Genomic DNA, 25,171 nt, shown 5'->3' with positions numbered 1-25,171 from the left:
GAACGTATTTAAACCATGGAAGTATTCTGTCCGCTCAATTATGACCCAACGTAAACTATTCGATTGTAGGCGGTGCTTACAGACTGTTCGATTGGCAACTTCAGTGCGGCCGAGATGACAGTCAGTGACGGATGGCTAAATTGGTTTATAAAAACTACGTTTTTTTGTAATTAAAAATGTCTTCATGTGTCGTGAAGTGGTGCAGAAGTTGTTTTAGTTCATATCAAGGACAGTGGAATCACTTTTCACTTGTAGTAAACAGATAACTTCAGTGAAATTTGGAATAAACATGACGACATTTTTTCAATACTACCGTGCTAGCGAGGATAATAGGGATGGTTTTATGCCAAATGAAGTAGACTATTTTATTAACTTATGTTTGGTTTAGGTATTTTCTATATACAGTAGAATCCGCTTATAATGACATTGAAGGGAAGTAACAAGCATGTCATACTAAGCGGATGTCATATAAAGCATAGTTGACTTTTTATTTTATTTTTTCCACATTAATCTCAAACTATTTTGTGAGAGATGAGTTTTATTAACCTTATACCAATTATCAACTTTCACCGAGAGTAAAAACTAAAACAATTTAAACGCCACAGACGTCCTCGCAGGGAAAGATGTGAGGCCGGCCACGAAAACCAGCGAATTTGTCAGTATAACCGGACATAATTCCATAAAAATAGTATTTATAGGTCATAGTAAGCGGTTTATCACTATAAGCGAAGTCATCTTATCCGACTTTGTCACAAAGAATCACATATGAAAACCAAACTTCGCACAGTAATTGCGTCATAGTAAGCGGTTGGTCAGTATAAGCGGAGTCATAATGAACGGATTCCACTGTAATTATAAATGTAGTAATAAATTCCTTCTTACAGATTTGTATTTTCCTTTTTCATTTCATGAGATGGAGCTATAAAAAAACTACCTAGTTATTTTAAATTAATAATCAAATTTGGTTTCCCACAAGATGCTATTCGCAGAGAACTAGACATGGGTAACTCCGGAGTGATAGATAAAAAAGATATATATCTTTCTCGTTTCATGAATCACTCTTCTTATCTTTACGAATCCGAATGTATCAGTATATCCGTACCTCTCACTCCCTCGGCAACGATTTATGAAAGCGATAAGCGAAGTCTCGGTCGCGCTTCGACCGAAGTAACACGAACGAGCGATAGCGGTCGTTCGGACGGATTCGGACGCGTCATTCGCTATTCCGCGAGAACGAGAAGTAGATACATGGTAGATACTGTAGATATGGATATAATTATATGGATGCAATGCAAATTGCAAAGATGAGTTAACCCTTTGAGCGCCGTTGGCATGTATACAAGACAACGATTGAACGGTACACTGGCGCCGCTGTCTTGTATACAAGACACAAATTCAACCGCTCGGTAAATGTGAAAAAAAAATCAATTGTAATTTTTTTACACTCTTTTTAATGTTATAGGTCTTTGTTTAAAAAAATGCATTTAAAGCAGCTATTATATGTAAATCCATTCTTTTATAATAAGGCTATCAAAAAATTTGCTCCAGTTTTCAACGTTTTTCATGTTCCTCGTCGCCGTTGTCTTGTATACAAGACAGCTAGGGATGGGAATGTTAACTCGATATGAGAATATTCAAAACAAATATCAAATCGCAAATCTCTTTTTATTTAAGCATTTGAACACTTGTTGAATGCCAATTGGTGGTAAGTAGTAACTAGATTACGTAAAACGAGAGAGAGACAGGCATAACTATAGCTGAAGTTCAGGGAGCTTCTTCAGCTGTAAATAGTAGAGTCAGACAAGTAAATCTGTCCTTGTGGTCTATTTGCAGAACAAATGATTAATTTTGACATGATAGTGTAGTGGGGAGTGATACCCCTGCAGTGAGTCATTTTAAATTAAAGATGATTACAATTTTCACATGCATATTTTTAGTCACACACACGTGTTCAAGTGTATAAAAATACCACACTGTTTTAAATCACACGTAGGAACAAAGGACGCGCCGCGCGCCGAGCGTTTATTATGTGACGGTTTATAACCCTTAAAATTTTCTTTGTTCACTCGAACCGAAAAACACAGGAACCAAACCGAAAAAGGACAGCTGATTATTTTTTGATAAGAAGTTAGGATGGAAAGTAAAAAAACTCCGAATTGTTCGTTGATAAGGAGTTAGGATATAAAGTAAAGCTACGTATGCTACTATTAAATTGTTTTTCAAACTATTACATTAATAAATGACTAAATAAATATTCTTGTTCTTCACTCATTGACAATTCAACCCACGTGTAATTTTCCCCAATGCAGTTCCGGTACATTTATATTATCGACACACTATGCCCGGCTCTAACGTTACGCTTATGAAGTTTACGTACCGACGAGCGCTTACGCCGTTGACCTAGAGACTATTATTACTTAATCCGCGCGGAAACAGTCCTTGTCGGTCTGCACTGCGGCCAGTCCATGCGCGCCGTTGGCATGTATAAAAGACTTCACGTACAGCCTAGTGCAGTGATATTACTTCATGAATCGATATTGTTTAGTGGTCGTTTTTAATGATAAAGGCCTTTATTTTTAACATTGTCGTGTGTAAAAAATATGTAAATTTTTGGCATTTTCGAAATAAATTAAAGTTGGGTAAGAACAAAGCCAAATTAAGAAGATTTTTACCATAAATTGTAAATATCGATATCACTATTTGCAATCCCTAAACTTTTTATTAGTTGTTTACTTAAAATTTACTCTGGCGTGTGAGTGTCTTTGCGGACTAGGTCCGGCGGCCAAAAGGTTAATTCGGTTAATGAGTTCTATTGCATAAAGTTTTAAAGCTTAAAGTTGATTGGACCTAGCATGATTATTTTCGTTGTTATTATACTGGCTGCGTTTTGTCACAGAATAACTAATGTTTTGTTTCTAAAAAGTTAGATTTGAACTATGCAAACTAATTTAGGTCATATTTTGATAAGTTTAAGGATCTACAAAAACGCGTTTGCAATTTCCAGAATTCAACAAAATTAACGTTCGCTTTGACATCATTCATTTCGATGGGATTAGAGTGTATTTCTTTAGGTAAGTATTTAACAAAATGTAAACAAACTGCAATAAGGTATTTTATTAGGAAAGAAACAATGTCGCCACGTTATAATAATTACTCTCTCTCTCATGACTCAAAGTCAACAAGTGCCGATGTTGCGAGCGGGACGACTGTTACACACGGATATAGAGATATAAAAGAGTGATACATATCCCAATGATAAAAAGATATATATCAATCTTTTCCCTCTACTGACACATTTCGCCCATGTCTACAGAGAACTATGGAAAAAAGCTGTCCAATTAGAGAGACATGAAATTGAGTGGATGCCTGGCAAGATATCTAATGTTCTATTCATGAGATAACCCGTGAGATAATCATACCCGGTCTCCTATATGTAGATACATTTTTTTCTATCACGCTTTCACTGAATTAATTTAACAAATACACACATTATCTCAAAATGTTGATCATTTGAATCCACCCTCTACTGTCACATATATGTAGGTTCTCTCTCGTAAAACGTAAAACGTAGCCATTTCCGTCAGTAGAAAAGAGCGGCGAATTTAGAAAATGTAAGCGCGCGAACGGTTATGGTCCCATACAAAATTGTAATTATGCGCCTTTTTCTACTGACAAACTTGCTTGACCGGCTATATACATATAAAATATTTCCATTGGAACTGAAAGTGGGGATTTATTGTGACTCCGCCTGTTCAAATGTTTTTGACCCGATTCGTGTACCCATGTAAATTTTGTAGGCTGTATAGCCTGTCCGATTCCTAAGATCAAGTTCGCCATACATTTACTATGGCGTACTTGATCTTAGAAAAACGGACAGACTATACCAGTACGGTTACCATCAGTTTGGCACTGACATAAACGCCGACGACGCCGGTGACGTTCTCGATAGCGTAAATGTCAGTTTTGACATTGTCAGTGACTCATGGTACGGGCTCTGAACGTGACTTCGCACTGCCATACAGATTGATTATAAAATATACAAAATACTTATTATAGCAGAATACATTTATACAACAACAAAGACAATCCAACCTCTAGACATAGCATAGTCGCGCTACCCCCTCTGCCACACATACGGTAGCGTTAATCCCTCTTCGAGTCAATCCCGTGCCGTGATTGGTCCGTATCTTTGAACGGACCAATCACGGCACGGGATTCGCTCACCTCGTCCCCCCGCACCCCCGTATTTTTGGCAGCATCGGTTTCATGAAAGAATTGGCCTAAGCTCAGTCTAGAGGTTAGATTGTCAGTGTACAACAATGAATATTTAATTATGTTGAGTTAGTCTGTCATTTAATTTCATAACAACATTTTAACTAGTTATCTTTTAATCTGCATTAAATTATTATACGTGAATTATTTGACTGGTTCTTCAATGTATGGCATAAACCTATCCCTGTCCAAGTCATATTCTAATCAAATATGAACCGCGAACTCTCAGCGGCCAGTACGTACAGCAAGAAGGTTATTAGCGGATTAATGTCGCTGATTGGTAGTTATTGACATTATATGTATTTCATCTACACTTAGCTGTGTACGTTAGTGTAATAGAGACAGGCTCTGTAAACGTATCGTCTTATTTAAATGTAGGCGTAATTATGTATGTGTGCTAATTTGGCCCGAGAATTTGAACGGTAATGTTCCCAAAGGCGGTTTCCAGTTATATGCTTTCACTGGTTTCTAAGCATACAAATTTTAGGGTGCAGATGTCATAATGCATTGCATACGTTGCGTACGTGGGATAAGTGTGTCCCGAGCTTTATTCAGATGCAAGGATCGATAACAGATACAGTATAAGGTAGGCTCCCGATAATAGTTTTGTACATAATTGTTAAATTTGGGAATGGTGTCTAAAGGAAACGCCCGTTTGGTTGACAGATTTATTCCAACTGACCATCGCAAGATTATGCATCTACCTACATATAAGTAACCATACAGAACACCTCCACCTTTAATTTATACCAATGAACACTTATAACTATTAATGCGTATAGCTACACTTAGGGCGCATTACATAATCGCCGTTTACTAAAACTTGCACGACCCTATAAACGAGTATAACAATACCTTAACGGTATTGATAAGGAAAACTTTTTAATAATTAAATATAACCTATCTTATTACATAAGCGATAGCTACTGTTACATATACATACATTAGTTACTAAGATAAGTATTATTTTAAATTCAATCTCAGTGGCTTACTAGGTATATCATATACCCAAGAGGTATTTATATAGGTACTAATACAAAATTGTGATCTTAAACACTAAACCCTTATCTAATTAAGTATTACTGATAACAAAGAGATCTTCAAACCCGAATCTAAACGGGGGCTTGCGGGGTCTAGGTACCCTGGGCGCATTGACAGCACTGCCAGAAGGCAATTGGGCCCCAGACCTAGATGATTGTTCAGGTGACTTGTTGGGCGTTCTATCGGTACATGGAGCCGCTGTGTGCGCGGTTGGGGACGCAGCCGAAACCGCCGCCGCTACCGGCTCGGCGCTACGCTCACGCTCGTGCTCATCGCCACTGCCGGGCCGGCTCATCTCATCACTTGGCTCCTCAACGTCCGGCCGGGCAACCAACTCGTCATTACCAGGAAACACCAGCGAATTGCGCTTAGCTACACTACCTCCCCCGTTATTTAGCGTTACCCTCCTGCTCTTCAATTGATCGATATGCCTATGAATCCCGGTTCCATTGTCAGTGTCTACAATATAATCAGTATCTCCGCGCCTATCTCGTACAGTGCCGGTGAGAGTCAGGATGGCGGGTGTATGTAAACAAAAATAAACAAAAAGCATACCATATTTTAGTACCTAATTTGTACTATTTGGTACCTCATATAAAAAAATTAGTACCTCACGGTATTTAAAGTTATCAGCAAAAAACGTTACACCCGCCAACCTGACAGTCAGAATGGCGGGTGTATTTTATTACGCTATGATCCCGCGATTATTGATAAATTCTATAAAAGCCAAATTTTAGTACCTTTTTAGTACTTTCATATTCAATTATAAATTGAGCCATTTTATTTGTGGTTTCCGAGTTATACTCATTTTACATTTTGCATTGCTATTAAAAAAATTCAGGCGCTTTAATTTTTCACCGTATTGATATCGTTTTTAAGAAAAAACGCTACGCTACAACTATTTTTATTACGCCAGGATTTAGTACCTTTCATGATTAATCTGTTACCCTTTCACGGGTAATCTGTTAGGTTCAATTAACTATGAAAATTACGTCTTACAAATGGCCAGGCGCCATGTCAAAGGATTCTTCCTAAGAAGAAATTCCGCTCTTCGTTGTGCATGTAATTGTGTACATAATACCTACTCTTAAGTAGGTACATGGTGATTAATCAAATAAGAAGAGTGGAGATCGAGGGGGGAGGCCTTTGCCCAGCAGTGGGACACTGTAATTGTATAGGCTTATAATAATAAAAATAATAGGCCCATCTAGTGCGCGGCAAGTCCCCACCTGCCTCGATAACTTGTGAACACATTGTTATGGCAGGTGTCCGTACGTCTTTGTAATAACCCAGTCTCATAGTCCACCCAAACTTCAATCCATAGATCGGTATACTGTTCTCTTTTTCTACAATAGTCCCAATGCCTCTGTCTATTGTTGCACCTGTGAACGGGTTCCAGCAGGCGTTCTATATGACATAAAAGCTCTCCAAGGGGCCTCTACGTGTTGGATCTGTGTCCCCACGCAAGCCTATCAAAAAACCGGGATTATAGGCCCGTGATATCCAAGGAGATACAAAAATAATAATATTTATAATAATACACTAACTATCCGTCCTGAGCAATTTCTATTTCGTTAATGTCTGCCCTATTATTGGGCACATTAATGTGCAATTGTTTTACAAGGGGCAAAGTTGTTGTTTAATATCCTCGTGCTAATATTGATACACGAGTAAGTGAAAGTTTCAAAAATAGAACCATGAGCGTAGCGCGTGGTTCTAAAGTACAGGAATCTTGAAAGTTGCGAGGGTTTCAACTACAACGCATGAGGCTTAAAAAAACTTTGCTACCAAATGAAACACAATTTCTTTCCACACCAACGCGAGGAAAATACTTAAACAATTTGAAATCAAATTAAATAAACGAATGCTGTAATTATTAGTGGCTTTTGTTCACTAAGTATTATACATTAATTAAATTTACAGAAATAGGCATGCACGTCATGCTCGGCGTTTTGGCACTTTTATATGCAATTATGATTATGGTAAGTCAGGATTATGATAATCATATTGATCATATGACCAGTCGATAGAGTCTGTGCAGAAGAGTCGTGGAATGTAAGGCATATTTATACGAGTATAAATATTTTTTTCATTTTTATTTTCAAGGCAGCCCATACATTTCACGACTCTTCTCTTTCCGCACAGACTCTATTAATCTTTACAAGAAATTATAATTTTCACACTCGACTTAAAATAATAATTATTGTTGAACTTTTTTAAGGATGCACATGTTTAGCGGTATTTTTTTAACACCATTTCATGATAAAAACAAAGGTGTGTTACTAGTAGATTGTTAACCAAGGGATGAAAGGCACTCATTTCTGCCGAGGTAGTTTGGTGCTCGAACGCAGTGAGAGCGCCAATAGTCCGAGGCTGATATGATGCCTTTCACTCGAGTTAAACACTCTACTTTTCATTTCGAATACGAGGAAAGTAAAATACGTGTTTTATTAATACGTAGTGCAGAAACGTATCATCAACACCTTTTAGAACAACATTCTATCAGAGCATAAGAAATATATTTCCATCCATTTTGATCCTGATTTCGGTTTTAAGTTTCGTTATTTAGATTTACTTATTTCCATCCGCTCTAAAGGAAAATTAAAGACACAAAAGGCACTAATAGGGTTCAGTAATGAAATTTATAATGGTACATTACGAAAATCTTGCACAAACACGGCTTGCACGTTTTTATTTAGATAAAATAACGACATTTGAAAAAGTAGTCGATATAAAACAGTCAAACACCGATAGGTTATTAATCTAATATCTATACTTAATATACCTCCCTGGCAACGGAAATGCACTTATTTTTTGGCCCACCTGTATACCTAGCTAGTGTGAATCATTAAGTTGACGAAGAAGAAAGTTTGTCAAGGAAATGCTTGCGCAGCATAGGTACGCTTGAATGTGAATTTGGTCTGCGCTTACCTGATAGAGAGTGGGAGAACGTTCCAAAGTCTGATAGCCTATGCCTGTACATTTAAGAAGAAGAAGAAGAAGAAGAAATACATTTATGTACCTACATGTACCTACATACTATGCCTTAAACAGTTTTTTGAAAAAAAAAACACTATAGCCTAGTTCGGACTATATTAGTCGAGTGGCGAGTATTTTAGTTGACTAAAATCGGTCAGCTAAACTAAAATCGTTCGCACTACAGATGAGGCCACAATGAAGAGCGGAATTTCTTAGGAAGAATCCTTTGACATGGCGCCTGGCCATTTGTAAGACGTAATTTTCATAGTTAATTGAACCTAACAGATTAACCGTGAAAGGGTAACAGATTAATCATGAAAGGTACTAAATCCTGGCGTAATAAAAATAGTTGTAGCGTAGCGTTTTTTCTTAAAAACGATATCGATACGGTGAAAAATTAAAGCGCCTGAATTTTTTTAATAGCAATGCAAAGTGTAAAATGAGTATAACTCGGAAACCACAAATAAAATGGCTCAATTTATAATTGAATATGAAAGTACTAAAAAGGTACTAAAATTTGGCTTTTATAGAATTTATCAATAATCGCGGGATCATAGCGTAATAAAATACACCCGCCATTCTGACTGTCAGGTTGGCGGGTGTAACGTTTTTTGCTGATAACTTTAAATACCGTGAGGTACTAATTTTTTTATATGAGGTACCAAATAGTACAAATTAGGTACTAAAATATGGTATGCTTTTTGTTTAATTTTATTTACATACACCCGCCATTCTGACTCTCACCAGTGCCGGGCATCCACTTATCGTCACCGCGGTACTGTCGTACCCAGACGGGATCGCCGGCGCGCAGCTCGCGCTCGACGCCGCCCGCCGCGCGCCTTTGCCGCTCCTGTGCCGCTCGGACATGATCCCCACGATCCGGTCTTAAGCAATCTAACCTAGTTCGCAGCGAACGTCCCTGCAACAGTTTCGCAGGACTCTCTCCTGTCGTGGTATGTTCGGTATTTCGATATTGCAAAAGAAATCTACACAGTGCGGTCTCCGCGTCTAAATGTTCTTTAAAAGATTTTATAATTACCGCTTTGCATATTTTTACTGCGCTCTCGGCGGCTCCGTTGGAAGCCGGGTGGTACGGCGCCGAGAGTACTTGATCTACGCCATTCGATGATAGGAAATTTTTAAATTCTGTACTCGAATACGGAGGCCCATTGTCACTAACTACTTGTTTCGGAATGCCGAATCTAGACCATAATTCCCTAAGCACACGTATTACCGCAGCCGCTGAAGTGCCATTCATCCCTATAGCTTCGATCCACTTTGAGTAGGCATCTACAACGATTAGATATGTTTTCCCCCGGATCGGACCGAGGAAATCGAGATGTATCCTAGTCCACGGCCTGTCCGGCCACGCCCACAAGCGCGGCGCGTGCGCCGGCGGCGCGCTAGACGCGGCGGCGCACACGCCGCACTCGCGGCATTGCGCCTCGATGGCCTCGTCAAGTCCGGGCCACCATACGTAGCCCCGCGCTAAGCTTTTTGTCTTCACAATGCCCATGTGAGCTTCATGAAGTTCCTGTAATACTTTGTCCCTACATGTTATTGGGATGACCACTCGGTGACCCCATAAGATACAACCTAATTCCGTATATAATTCATTTTTCCTATTAAAGTAAGGACTTAACTCTCTAATTTCGCATTCTGCCGGCCAACCGTCTTTAATGTAACCTAAAACTCTGCTTAAAATCGGATCCGAGGCCGTTGAGGTTTTCAATTTATTATAATCTAACAATAAAGCGTCCGCGGCAAAATGCAGATAGGTCTGTTCAGGTATCTGGCCCGCCTCCTCCACCGCTTCATCTTTGTATGATTTAATTAACCTAGAAAGAGCGTCCGCCGTATTTTTCTCGGTCGAAATGTACTCGATATCGAAATCGTAAGCTGAAAGCACTATCGCCCAACGCTGTAGTCGGCTCGCGGCGGTAACCGGCACTCCGCTGTTTGGGCCAAAAATACTCACCAGGGGCTTGTGGTCCGTACGCAGTGTAAACCTACGACCATAAAGGTACTGGTGAAACTTACTCACGGCAAACACGATTGCTAGTGCCTCCTTATGTATTTGACTGTAATGCAACTCGTGTGCAGTTAGCGACCGCGAGGCATAGGCCACGACGCGTTCGGTGCCGTCGGGCGCGCGCCGGGCTAGCACGGCCCCGAGGCCGTGCGAACTCGCGTCACAGGTAACAACCGATTGTTGTGAAATATCAAAATGCACTAGCACGTCCGTGCTGACCAGTAACCTCTTAACCTGTCTAAAAGCTGCCTCCTGCTCCTTACCCCAACGCCAATGTACCCCTTTTTTTACTAGCTGGTACAGTGGATGCAAATATGAACTCAAGTTGCGAACGAATTTACCATAAAAATTTACCATTCCTAAAAACGAACGCAATTCGGCCACGTTTTTGGGAGCACTCATTTCTACTATGGGTTTTATTTTCTCCGGGTCTACACTCACGCCCTGCTTATCGACCTTGAATCCCAGGAAGGTAACTTTATCGGCCAGGAATACGCATTTACTCTTTTTTAATTTTAACCCACAATTTTCTAATCGACTAAATACCTCATTTATTGTTTTTAAATGCGCGTCTAAGTCCGACCCTGTAATTAAGATATCATCTAAAAAATTAAGTACGTTCGGAATTCCCTGTAGAACAGATTGCATCATTTTTTGGAAAATCCCTGGGCTGGACGAGAGCCCGTACACTAATCGATTATATTTAAATAATCCGCGGTGAGTATTTATCACCGTATAACACTTTGACGCCTCGTCTAGTTCATACTGATTATAGGCATGCGATAAATCTAACTTCGTAAAATATGAGTTGTTGCTTAAATTTGTAAACAAGTCCTCAATTTTTGGAACCGGGTACCTATCGATCAATAACGCTTTATTCAAGGTAATCTTATAATCAGCGCATACCCTTATACCGCCGTCTGCTTTCCTGGCAATGACAAGAGGAGTGGCCCAGTCGGAGTGGTCGACTGGCTCGATGACGCCAGCCGCCAGCATCGCGTCCAGCTCGGCGTCGAGGCGCGCGCGCAGCGCGTACGGCAGGGGCCGCGCGCGGCAGAATATCGGCTGAGCTCCCTCGCGCACACACAGCGACGCCCTGCCTCCGGTGTACCGGCCCAACGTCTCCTCGAATAACGGCTTATGCCTGGAAAGTACATCCGAAATTATAGCCTCCTTATCCATCGACTTGACGACAGACCCGTCGTTTATATTAAAATTGTACACCTTAAAAGGTGGTATATTTATGCCTAGCTCGGCGAGCCATTGACGGCCTAACAAACTAGTACAACCATTATTAATTACATACAAATCCAAGTTTTTCTTCTTATTCTCGTAAACTACGTCTACTTCAAGATAACCTAGAGGCCGGATACCCGAACCATCATAAAACTTAAGTAAAAGTTGACACGGGTGCAAAGTACAGTTAGCAAAATATTTATAGTAGGTTGTACTACTTATACATGATATTGCTGATCCCGTGTCCACCTCCATCGTCAAAACCTGATCATTTACAAGGATAGGAATACACACCGGCTTGTACTGGTTCAACGACATCAAATTCATAACTGCTTCGCCGTCCCTTCCACGCTCGCCTTCCATGAAGTCTTCCTGGTCTGCCTCCGCGTCCCGACCTTGCACCCAATGCAAGCCGGACCTGGCACCACCACCTCGGCCGCTCCAGCCCCCGCGCCATGACCGCCCGCGATAGGCCGGTCCGCGGCCTCCATTGCCACGCCGATTAGGCCCAAAAGGGCTTCCGAAACTGCTGCCACGCATGACTTGCGGGCACATCCTACGCAAATGCCCCTTAATTTTGCACACGTCACACACGTATTGACTAAACTTGCACTCCGTTTGTCGATGATGAGGGTCGCCGCACGACTCGCATAAACCACGACCTGCGCTGACCGGTTGAATCTTATGCACTGTTTTTACATCGTTCCGCTCGCTATTATTATCCTTATCTCCGATTGCATGTGAATCCCGCTCGGCCGCCTCCAGCGTAGTAGCAATCGTAACCGCCTTATTATAAGTCAGTTTTTCCTCTGCAAATAATCGTTGTCTAACAAAATCACTACTTACGCCACAAACAAATTGGTCTCTCATATTATCGTCCAGATTAGTACCAAAATCACAATACTTGGATGCTTTCTTCAATTCTGCCATAAAATTAGCCACTGATTGTCCGTTACTTTGCCGACATTGACGGAATTTAAATCTTTCGGCGACTACCGACGGTTTCGGTTGTAAATAATTAGCCATTACTTTAACCACTTCGTCGTACTTGCAATCACACGGTTTTTTCGGGCTGCATAAGTTGACCATCAGCTCGTACGCGGAGTCCCCTATACAGCTGATCAGCGTCGGCAGCTTCTTGGTGTCTTCCACATTGTTCACCAAAAAGTACATATCCAACCGATCACAATAAGTTTGCCAATTTCCACCATCCATCTCGAAGCACGCGACTTTTCCCACAGTTTTAGCCATCTTCCTCGCAAAAACACTTTTTATTTCCCTCGTCAGCCAATGTTAAATTTGGGAATGGTGTCTAAAGGAAACGCCCGTTTGGTTGACAGATTTATTCCAACTGACCATCGCAAGATTATGCATCTACCTACATATAAGTAACCATACAGAACAATAATAACAGGTACCGGAAACGGGAAATCCCGGTTATTGCTGTACAAATTCGTTCTCGGGAGTATTTTATAGTACATAGTTATACTACGGGATAACCTAACATAACGAGTATAACGACCAGCAAATTTACTTGCGCCATGACTGGCTACGGATTCAAATCGCATTGTTTAATTTCCGTTCTTGGTATTGTCTTGGTAGCAATTATCGTGAACAAATTTTAATGTGCACAAAATACGTTTTTTTGACACATTACGTATTTATTGGTTTTCCTAATAGTTATACCTAAATTTATTTCATGAAATAATATATCGATCCTTACTCTGAACGTTTGAGCTTATAGGAATTTAATAGATTATAAGTTTGATAAAACTTTGATCGTCAATTATGTAAGAATACTTGCAATGGGATTTATTATTATAGCATAAGGCTACCTTCAGAATTATGGTTAATAGTAATTGTATTTATAGCCAGCTAGAATGATCTCGTACTAAATACTAATACACAATAGATTTTACTATGAATTTGTAAATAATTTTACGTCACCCTAGGCCCGTCCTGGCCAAGGCAAGACGTAAAAACTTTAGACAAACCACGGGCGGTAATTCGTAAAGCCCCAGACCGCATAACACCTGCGATATGGAGGATTTTCGAATTTACCTCCCTAGGTACGTAATGTAACAAATTGTGTACATAAAACTAAGGATTAACAACTTACCCTATACCAAATGATAACACAATTCACTATACAAGTTATATTGCCTTATTGGGCAGTTTTACATTAAATTACATTAATCATATCACATTTATTTGTCCAGATGTTCGGTGGATATGATTATGGCGTAAGTTGGCGTCCTTATTCTAGTTTTGTTTATCCATTATAGCCTCGGTAGGGATTATGTTTCAGCATGACCTTATTATTTCACGACGGCGTTTTATATGTGTACTGTTGAAATGCCGTTGTGAGACTCGCTTTGGTCGCGTTGAGACTCTTGTTTCATAATCATAACTTACGTAAAGAATTAATTCTCATTTAAAACTCATGGACTAAGTAAATAAGTGTCTCTAAAATGTTACCGGGTGTTTAGAGCCAAGCAAAATAATCTAATAGAGTCTCAACCGGCTGTAAGCAACACTATTATATTTTCACTATACCCTGCAATCTATGAGTGGGGGCAAGGAATGTGCAATATTGCTATAAGTAAATTACTTATTGAGCTTAAGAACTTTTAGTTCACCATATTTGATTCCATTGGTTTCCTAGATATGACTTTTTTTGACCATTCCATATGATACCACATACTCATAGTAAAACCGGATAGTAATTAAATAAAAAACATACTCATAATAAATTCGGATGATTATTAAATAATAAAAAAAGCGGCCAAGTGCGAGTCGGACTCGCCCATGAAGGGTTCCGTATTTAGGCGATTTAAGACGTATAAAAAAAAACTACTTACTAGATCTCGTTCAAACCAATTTTCGGTGGAAGTTTACATGGTAATGTACATCATATATTTTTTTTAGTTTTATCATTCTCTTATTTTAGAAGTTACAGGGGGGGGGGGGACACATTTTACCACTTTGGAAGTGTCTCTCGCGCAAACTATTCAGTTTAGAAAAAAATGATATTAGAAACCTCAATATCATTTTTGAAGACCTATCCATAGATACCCCACACGTATAGGTTTGATGAAAAAAAAATTTTTGAGTTTCAGTTCGAAGTATGGGGAACCCCAAAAATTTATTGTTTTTTTTTTCTATTTTTGTGTGAAAATCTTAATGCGGTTCACAGAATACATCTACTTACCAAGTTTCAACAGTATAGTTCTTATAGTTTCGGAGAAAAGTGGCTGTGACATACGGACGGACAGACAGACAGACAGACATGACGAATCTATAAGGGTTCCGTTTTTTGCCATTTGGCTACGGAACCCTAAAAATGGATGCAAAATTGAATGCCATAAGGCAAGGCAAAGTTTTCCCCTCAGCCCCTTTATTGTGAGCAATTGGAGGTTTTTAACCACATTTATAGTAATATTGACACTATACTTTCCTCTCCACTGAGGGCCTACTTAACTTCTGAATCTAAAGATTCGTATGTCTCCATCACTCTTGTATATTGGAGTGACCGAGATACAGGAATTCTGAAGTCGTAGTAGGCCAGCACCACATGCACATGATTGGAGCGACAGTATCTCGCGGCGATATAGACTGCCCGTCTTTTTCTATGTTAATAAATAAAAGAGGGACGGGTAGTCTTATCTCGCCGCGAGATACTCTCGCGCCAATCATGTGCTAGCCCGGCAGGTTAGACTGCAGGACTACCGCACCGCTATAGTAGTTAGTGCGCAGAGCGAGGTTCCTATAACGAGGAGATGTTATGTTTGTTGCGCAGCTGATGCAGAAGATGAGCGAGATCTACAAATACGCGCAGCCCGGTATGATGAACCCCTCCATGATGAATCCAGTCATGAACCCTGGTGAGTTACACGTGACAAATCTTGGTCTTAAGAAAATACAATATCGGTAATCTAATTGGTGAATGGCACACGACAACATGTCTGGCTATGTTGGCCAGTTCTGAGCGTAAAGGACATACGACAACATGTCCCTTGCGACATTTGAAATTTCCACCGTCGATATGCACGATATTAATACCTTTTAATAACCTTTTTTACACCTTCTACCTATTAAGATTAGAATATATATTCGCTGTATTGGGTATGGTCTTGGTAGCTCAGATGGCAGAGCACTGGGCTAGCGATCCAGTGGTCGTGGGTTCAGGTACCCACCCAAGACAGTGAATTTTCCACTTTTAATTTGTTTCTAAGCTTAATAGCATCGTTCACATACCTATGTTGCCACCAGAATTCTAGCCTAATCTAACTGATGTGAAAGTATAAGTCAAATTATGAATGAAGGTCTTCAGAAGTTGATTATTGTGTCTGTATGTTGTGTGTGTGTTGATTATTGCATTGGTGCTTTGAGATTGCTACGTAATTTTTAAAACATTATAATTTTGTGTTTTCCTTTATTGAAAACACATCCTCTAGACTGAGCATAGTAACGCTACCCCCTCTGCCACTCATACGGTAGTTTTACTCCATCTTCGAGTCAATCCCATGCCGTGATTGGTCCGTGTCTTTGAACGGACCAATCACGGCACGGGATTCGCTCACCTCGTCCCCCCGCACCCCCGTATTTTTGGCAGCATCGGTTTCATGAAATAATTGCTCTAAACTCAGTCTAGAGGATTCCTAGTCTATGATTGAAAATAGCAATGAAAATACTTTTGGAAGCCACTATTTAAAATGACGAATTATAGACTGTTTTCTATGGGAATGTTTCGTTATTTACGTATGTGTGTTTGTTTAGCCGGGGGCATGAGTACGAGCAGCAGCCTGCAGTACGAGCCGCCGTGGCAGCGCCAGCAGCAACAGCAGCAACAAATGCGGTTGCAGCAGCTCATGCAGCAACAGCATAATGTGAGTTACTTTATTGACAGAGCAGCAAAGGCAGCGAGAGTTTCCATTTCAGCTTGGGTAAAATGTTTTCATATAAATAAATAAATAAATATTAATGGACATTTTTACACAAATTGACTAAGCCCCACGGTAAGCTCAAGAAGGCTTGTGTTGTGGGTACTCAGACAACGATAGATATAATATACAAATACTTAAATACATAGAAAACAACCATGACTCAGGAACAAATATCTGTGCTCATCACACAAATAAATGCCCTTACTGGGATTCGAACCCAGGACCGCGGCTTCACAGGCAGGGTTACTACCCACTAGGCCAGACCGGTCGTCAAAACAAAATATGTCAGGACGCTTTCCTTTACTTTATTCAGCGTCATAGAGAAATATAGTAAGAATAGAGTGCTCACTCCATACATCAGTTTTGGTGCTAAAAAGACTATTATTTTCGTAGGTGACATCTAGCATCGAATAGCGGAATTATCAGTACTGCTACTTGATACTAGACGTCTAGTGAGTCGCGACTCACGAAAATTGTACTCGTATTGAACATCAATTTACAACTAATATTAAAGTAGAAGGAGGTGAAAATAGAGTTCCGGCTAATACGGTAATATTATTAGCCGAAAATTGTTCAGCATTAGACTTTTGGGTCGGTGTAACATCTATTGTCAAGCAGCGGTATTGATAATTCCGCTACTCTATGCTAGATGTCGACTATGAAAAGAATAGTATTTTTGGTACCAAAACTGATGTATGGAGTGAGCACTATGTATTTTTTTTATATGGCAGCGTCAAAGGGAGACTCAAACTTTGAAATGAAAGAATCCGCAAATTTAAAAGGTCGGTCGCGCATCGGGAGGCAGGGTCTCCTCTTTCGGCGTCAGATTAAGGATCCGTTAACGATTTTAGAGCCAAAATGTAAAATTGATAGATTTAGTCGTTGAAATTGTACTCCTTTTGTTACGTAATATCTAAATAACAAGTATTAGTTTCTATTAACACGTCTTCTCATCTTGCCTTTTAATAATAAGGTCCCGAGCGTGCGTCACCGGCAATATATGCCGAGAAGGGGCAGTTTTTAAAAATTCATCAAAAAATTATAGTTATAAATTATAAAAAATTATGTATAAGAACAGTTTCAGGAAATGTTGTAGATTGTTCAAGTATCAAAATTACGTTGAAATTAAGTCGAATGTCACGAAAAATGTTCACTTGTTTTGAAGTAATTTCTGGTGAAAATTGATTTCGTCTAACTTTCATTTACTCTTGTTCAATATCATATAACAAAAATGTAGTCTGTACAAGTTGGAGTACAGGATATGTGTAATACAAAATTACCATTTTTAGCAGTCCAAACTTTACGAAATTTACAAATAAAATCGACTAAATCAGTGCTTTACGCGCGTTTACCTAAACGTCCATCAGAAAAAAAATCATTACTAATTTAGTGAGTCAGTTTTCATAAAAATGATCTGTACAAATGCAAGATAAGAAGACGTGCTAATAGATACCAGTACTTGTTATTTCTATAACGTAACAAAAGGTGCACAATTTCATCGACTAAATCTATCAATTTTACATTTTTGCAACTAAAATCGATACCGGCCTCTTAAGCGGGCCATTCACACACCTGCCGCAGGGGCAATACCGGTCGCACGGCGGTCGGAGCAATTTTAGGCTGTTTTCTACACACTAGCCTGCCACTTAGTGTGTAAGTGATAGTCCCGCTGAACGCACGTCGACGAGAATGGCTGCTGTGTTACCAAAGCAGTCGGTAGTCGCCAATGAACTGACTGAAATTGCACCAATCGTACTACACATGTAACAACCTAGCAGGGCGGTAGATACAATCTAGGGAGCTAGGAAGGTCTTGCGCCCCTGCCGCCCTGCTGCAGGCCCAATCTAAAAATTGCCCCTGCTTCTCTACACACATCACAATTAAGGAGGCAATTAAGAGCCAACAGGAGCTAAGATTAAAATATTTTAGGTAAATATACCCGTCTCGCTAACGGAAGCGGCTCCTAAAACTAGTGCGATAAGGACAAGGCGAAAAATCCTGCGTAAAAATATCAAAAATCGAGGTTTCGTACTCGATTTTTTCCTCCTCCAAAACTTAACCAATCGTAACCAAATTTGGAAATCTAAATGATCATGACATTATCTGTGTCGGACCGTTTTGCTTTTTTGACTAATTGATGTCAGTTTTGAATAGCACGCCTCTCATTGCGACATAGTCAATTAGGCCATTTTGGCCATTTTTGAAAGGCTCTAGCGCCTTAAAAAACAAAAATATCAAAAAAAGCAAAACGGTCCGACACACATATTGACAATATTAATCTGTGTTGAAAAAATCATTGCTCTAGCTTCAAAACCCACGGAGGAAACAGTCGAGTACGTTTGTATGGAGAAATGACCACTCCTGTTGGCTCTTAAGGGTCCAATTCCAATATTGCTCCTGCGGCAGGTGTGTGAGTGGCCCGCTTTACAAACGTCGGTTTTATTCCAGATGGGCGCTAAGTACTACGCGGGCGGGCTGGGCAGCCGCGACCCCGTGGCCATGGCGCTGCAGCAGCAGCGCGCGCGCGAGTTCCTGCTGGGCGGGGGCGGAGCGGGGGTCGCGGCGGGGGCGGGGGGCGTGGCGGCCATGGCGGGGGGCGTGGCCGCGGGGGCGGGGGCGGGGCGCCCGCGCGGCCGCCCGCCGCTGCAGCCGCGCGCGCCGCAGCAGGGCGACGTCGTCAACCTCGCAGACTCCGACTAGACTCGAGAGGTATTTAAATCAAGCTTTCTCTTAATTTTTATTCAATTTTCTAGACTCCTGTGCTGACGACAATGTCGGGGCCGAGCTTTTAGAGAGACGAGTGAACCCACCGCATCAGTTTCAAGGCTATGTTAAACATTTACGACGTATTGATGTATGCGGAGCCCCTTACTTGAGGCTTTTGCTATGGTAAATTATCTAGCAGATATTACCTCGTACCAAAATAAAAAATAAAACTCTAAAATTGGCCAACTACACTCATCTCAACCAATATTTTAAATATTTCGAGACCCCGTACGTTGTCTAAAATAGAATATACATTTATCTTTCCTAACTGAATCTTCGCAAGCCGCCCCGAAGCCCAGCCACACACTAATCTAGACCATATTTTTTAAGTACCAAGCGGAAGAACCCTAAATGTAGTATTTTTTTTTTGTTTCAGGGTCCCCAAAGTGTATAGTGAACAGATGTGTACAGTGAACGATATATAGGTGCTATGGTGTATGGATCGACGCGTGCGCCGCCCCCGCCGCGCCGCGAGCCAAATGTGGAGTCATACCGCGTGTACATACCCCGGCCCCGGCATCCCCGCCCCGGTCTCCCGACCCCGGGTTCCCCGCCCTCTACGGACACAACCATAGAGAAAAAAATACATAGAGTGCTCACTCCATACATCAGTTTTAGTACCAAAAAGACTATTAGCATCTAGCATCGAGTAGCGGAACTATCAGTACTGCTACTTGACAATAGATGTCGCCACCGACCGGAAAGTCTTATGCTGTTGAGATAAGACTTTCCGGTCGGTGCTACATCTATTGTCAAGTAGCAGTACTGATAGTTCCGCTACTCGATGCTAGATGTAGACACTGAAATTAATAGTCTAAACTGATGTATGGAGTGAGCACTCTTGTCTTACTATATTTCTCTATGGACACAACCGACATTCCGCCTTTAGGCTTTACGCTCCCCTACATATCAAGAATCTCATTTTCTACCCTCAATCTTATTTTAACTCGTATAACATAGACAAAAGACGGAAAGACGCAATATATCGTTGGAATGGTTTTAACAGATGAACTAGAAGCCATTGAACTTCGATAATATTTCAAATTCCAGCAAATATGCAGCAACGTAGTTCAGATGTTGAAATCGCTGTTTTTTGTCTATATTATCTAATATAGTTCGTCTCTCATGGGCTACGGTCGCATATGTCGTTTACACTTTATTTTTTCACGCAGCTAGAGCCTAAGGCGTCTGTTTAGACTGGAAATATGTAAGTCGTGCTCAAATTGAAACGTGACGATTTTCCCGGGACTGGATATAAGTTATTACTAATAAGGTTCACTTTCGTGTAAACGCAACATTCCTGAACAATAGTAGATCTGCTTTTATACCCATTGTCGTGTTTAAGCGTATTCGGTTGCGTTGAAGCGAACTGCGACCTTAGGAAGGGCCGCTAGCATCGAATAGCATTTATATGATACGTGTATCTTGCTGACTTACAGCTTGCGAATCAACTGACATTTTAATTAAACATAGTTGATATTACTAGTTATAGTATTTTTAATATTACGCCGCGATGCCGGCGGACCTTTGCGCGTAAATTTTTCAATAACATCGATGTTAAAAAGCCACGAAGGGTTGAGTGTGACATTAATATTTTAAAATATATCTCTCAGTACAGGAAAATAGTATTAAGCTATGTTATATGTCAGTAGTTAGATTACTTCTGTGTTTAACATCATACCACTATCCTAAAGAGGGTATATGACAAATCTTTATATCTGCACAATTCAAATACACACTTACCCTTTAGTCTTACGAATTACTGATTAGTAAGAGAAACACCAATTTGAGGAAAGAACTAATTTTTATTTTAGAGTAGGAAAACAAAAGCTTGCCAACATTTTGGTTTTCGCAAATAAATTGACATCTAGCGCTGGTTTACTACATGTACTATGAGTAGAGTTGATGTTTTATACAATATGTTGATCTATAAGTTTGAATACAAATCCATACAGTGACTTATCTGAGCAGCCCCAGTATTAAATGAAAACTTTTTTGCTGTGTCTACTATCTTTTAAACAATCATTATGTTTGACTGATTATAATTACTTGTATTTTCTTTAATAAAACAGCACATTGCAGCAAAATTTATAAATGGATAATTCAAATTGATATACTTAACATAATAGTAATAAATTGAATTTTAGAATTTTTTTGGCATTGTCTTGATTTTGGCGAAAATTTGACGAATAATTTTGTATGTACTTGGTGACATTGTGTTGGTATAAGGTTTGGCGGAAATTAAGACCACTGAGAGTAGAATAAATATTGTTGTCCCAACCTTATGCTGCCCGACCACATGTCTTGCATATGTCCCACAACATGACATTTCGTAGTTAATTTATTAGACCTGCCGCGAGCAGGTGATTTAGTTGTGATATAATGTTTTTGTATACGTTTATTTTAATGAGTCACCAACGTGACTTTAATGTTAGGTTCAGCAATTATAGATATATCTAATGTAGGGTTAAATAATGTACCTATTCACAGTGTGACAGGTGTAGTACCTAGTGTTTTATTTGAGAGCCGCTAAAAATATACTTTTGAAACATTCTGAATGTTGATTTTTATATGGTTTAGATTTTTTACAGATTATTATTTTATGCTTACAATAATAATTTATAGTTACACAAATATGATAGGAAATGAGCAGTATTCAGTATTTTATAATTTATATTAGTTTCCATGTCTTGCATCCTGTAGGGAATATCGTTTTGTATTATGGTTACTGTATTGTTCTTATCTGGACAATGAGCTGAATGAGGACTGCTGTAATTGTTTCACTATTTATGTAATATATAATTGTAACTGTAGAAAACTTCCTATTATTTTGTAGTACAATCTATAATAAAGAATTCAGAAATGTGAATTATGTTGTTTTTAGTTGGAAGCAAATACCCTTATTTTTATTTTTACCCTTGCACTTCCTTAAACTCCAACCAACTTGGTTCTATAAAACTACATGCAGTTTGTGTTCAACTATTCTGTGCCATTTCTCCCAGGCTCCCTAACTAGCAATACATTATACTACTGATTGATCAATGCCCTTGTGAGAGTAGCAAAAGATTGGTTAATTACTTAAAGAAAACAGTTACTGCAGGTCGCATTGTAATTTTCTCTCGACAAAAAAACTAATTGAACATTGACAATTGAAAGAGTAAACATGTCCTAGTGCTGCTTGCGGCTTAGTAATTTAAGAGTGAAATTGGACTTAGTAGTAGTTCTGGTAACTACTAGAACAGTCAGCATCAAAAGTAGTGGATCAAATTGCACGATAAAAGTATATGAGTGGCAGATACTTTTGGTGAGTGGTCTCATGCACTATTAGAGTTAGACCAAGAAAAGTATGCAACGATTTTGATCAAAATCGTTGCAGACTTTTCTTGCTCAAACTCGTTGCAGACTTTTCTTGCTCAAACTTTATTGAAGCCGACTTCTGTAGTCATCAAAAAAATCTGCTCCATTACAAACAAGTCAAATTAGGGCCAGTTGCACCAACCACATTTGACAGACTGATCAACGTCAGCTAGCGCGCCCCGGCGCCTTATGAAACTATATATAAAAATTTAGCGAACTCTTTAATGATATGAACAGTTTGGTGCAACCGACCCTTAGAAAATAAATTTAAACTTGGAACTTGCTATTGTTATGCATGGTAGAGCAGAAAGTGGTGTTGGTGTTTAGGACAACCTTGTCTGTGGCACAGTAATGACTTCTAAGATCATGATAGTCCACAACTGTATGTGATTTTGTCTACTTTGCGCATATAGCAGACAAATCTATATAGTAAAGTGGCTCGGACAAAGCTTTAATTCACTTATTGCTTAACACATTCACTACCAGGAACCCACCTGGTGGGCGCTCGTAAACTTTGCTCAGATGCCGGACAACCCGCTGGGCGGGCTGTTTTATATGCAGCCATGTGCCGTTTTTTTTCTGGTAGTGAATGTGTTAAATCTACTTCTGCTTGTCAATAAAAAGTATTAACAGGCAGTTTAATTCTAGGGTTAAAAGAAGAAGCGAAATACTGCTGTGGTATGTTAATATTTATTCACTAAAAGTAATTGAAGTAGTCATTTCATAATTCAGTCATTTTCTTGGGATATGTGTGCAACAAAATATAAACACATTTTAAACATTTAAATTAGGTATTCCAGTCTTAACACCAATAGACACTTCCATGTATTTTAGCAGCCGTCGCGCTAAGAACCTTGCATCATCCGACTTGAACACATCTGCTGTCATCATGTCAAGTTTGAAATTACTTTTGAAAGCCACTAGTTCACCTACATTCACTGCCATAGAATTTGGTGGTAATCCACTAGAGTTTACAAGAATAACTCGACGAGTCCTCAGGTCAGGGTGAACTTGCATTAAAACTTTCTTAGCCCATTCAAGGCAGAACACTCGACTGGTATCCAAGCCCAGTATAACAAGGTCGATAGAAACTCTTCCAACTAAATCGGAGTGTTCCACGACTTCTCCTAAATCGAAAGAACGTAAGATTGTCAGTTTCCACCTGAAATTTCCCTGGGCATGTAAATCTGTAAGAGCTTTGGATATCTTTTCGATGATCTCAACATTTGATGATAGTACAACTACAGATAAAAAGTTACTGCTTGTTCTAAGTCCAACCCATGGCGCAATTACAGTTGCTTCTTCAATTACAGACATTCTGCTATATGATTATTGTTCTTTTGAGGACAATATATTTATTTTATCGAATATAAACACAAGATAACCGCCGTTTGTTTGAATCCGCTTACGCTGTCAAGTGTCAATGTCAATTGTCATTGTCAATGTATCAAGGCTCCACACATAAAGTCTATTTTTTTATTCCGTAGACTGAAATGACAGTTAATTGTATGAACATGAAGGGTACACTACATAATTCCGAAATATTTTATGCCGAATTTTAGAATATCGAATTTTATTATTCCGTCTTTTAAATGCTCGACCCATCAAAATTCTGACTGTTGTAATTACGAACGATGAAAATCACGAAAGTGTATATTTCCGAATAGCAAAAAAGACGATTTTTTTTAAATTCCGAACCACATAATTCCGAATATAAAAATTCCGATAGTGTTAAACGCCGAATTTAACATTTACGATTTTTGAAGTCACGAATTCCGAAATGCCATTATTCCGAAAATTTGAATTTCGATTCCACGTGACTCCTATTTTAAATATCCCCATTTTTTTAATTCCGAATTTATCGATTCGTGCTCTGCATCTGCTCCGGCGCTACGAGCAAAGCAACCCCTTCGCCCTTGCGTATCAAAGCGCAGGCACAATAAATGCTCGCCTTCGCAGCTTCGGCTTGCTGTTTGCTTCGTGCAGTTTGTTTTCGTGGGGTCGCAGTTCTAACCTAACCTAACCCACTTTTCTGGCAACAGTACGTTTTCTTGGGGGTCGCAGTTCTAACCTAACCTAACCCACCTTTCAGGCAACAGTTTGTTTTCGTGGGGTCGCAGTTCTAACCTAACCCACTTTTCTGCCAACAGTTCGTTTTCTCGGGGGTTGCAGTTCTAACCTAACCTAACCCACTTTTCAGACAACAGTTCCTTTTCTTGGGGGACGCAGTTTTAACCTAACCTAACCCACTTTTCTGGCAACAGTTTTCGTGGGGTTGCAGTTGTAACCTAACCTAAGCCACTTTAAGGCAACAGTTTTTTTGTTGGGCGCTACGGGCATCTACGGAGCATTTGCTCCGGCGCTACGGGCATAGCAGCCTCTTCGCCCTTGCGTAGCAAAGCGCAGAGCACAATGTGAGCCGAAGCGGATGAGGCTGGTCGCCTGGGGACCAGCAAGCCGAAGCTGGATTTTTACATACACTCTAGGGGTAGGACAGACAAGACCACGTGGATAGTGGGGTGCTCCGATTGGGATTTTGGTT

The 25,171-nt window shown here is 39.8% G+C and overlaps 2 protein-coding genes and 1 non-coding gene across 3 annotated transcripts in view; 2 read left to right on the top strand and 1 right to left on the bottom strand.

The window, feature by feature from the left end:
* Nucleotides 1-19,779, top strand: part of LOC134653694 (transcriptional regulator ATRX-like) — a 61,395-nt gene extending 41,616 nt beyond the window's left edge. The window contains exons 26-30 of the mRNA XM_063509087.1: nucleotides 13,780-13,803; nucleotides 15,360-15,444; nucleotides 16,340-16,449; nucleotides 18,955-19,215; nucleotides 19,649-19,779. Of these exons, the coding sequence (XP_063365157.1) occupies nucleotides 13,780-13,803; nucleotides 15,360-15,444; nucleotides 16,340-16,449; nucleotides 18,955-19,206 (471 nt within the window). The 3' untranslated portion in view covers nucleotides 19,207-19,215; nucleotides 19,649-19,779. The remainder of the gene's footprint in view (nucleotides 1-13,779; nucleotides 13,804-15,359; nucleotides 15,445-16,339; nucleotides 16,450-18,954; nucleotides 19,216-19,648) is intronic.
* On the top strand, nucleotides 15,691-15,764 carry Trnaa-agc (transfer RNA alanine (anticodon AGC)). The gene has a single exon. It is a non-coding gene; the product is annotated as a tRNA-Ala (tRNA).
* A 3,563-nt stretch (nucleotides 19,780-23,342) lies between the features above and the next one.
* Nucleotides 23,343-24,039, bottom strand: LOC134653252 (uncharacterized). The gene has a single exon (XM_063508577.1). It carries the CDS (start codon nucleotides 23,944-23,946, stop codon nucleotides 23,404-23,406), a length of 543 nt encoding a protein of 180 aa, XP_063364647.1. The 5' UTR covers nucleotides 23,947-24,039; the 3' UTR covers nucleotides 23,343-23,403.
* Nucleotides 24,040-25,171: the final 1,132 nt, after the last annotated feature.

Source organism: Cydia amplana, chromosome 13, assembly GCF_948474715.1.
Source record: "Cydia amplana chromosome 13, ilCydAmpl1.1, whole genome shotgun sequence".
NCBI classification, from domain to species: Eukaryota; Metazoa; Arthropoda; class Insecta; order Lepidoptera; family Tortricidae; genus Cydia; species Cydia amplana.
Note: the sequence above shows the minus strand (reverse complement) of the source record. Positions and strands in the feature narration are given on the sequence as shown.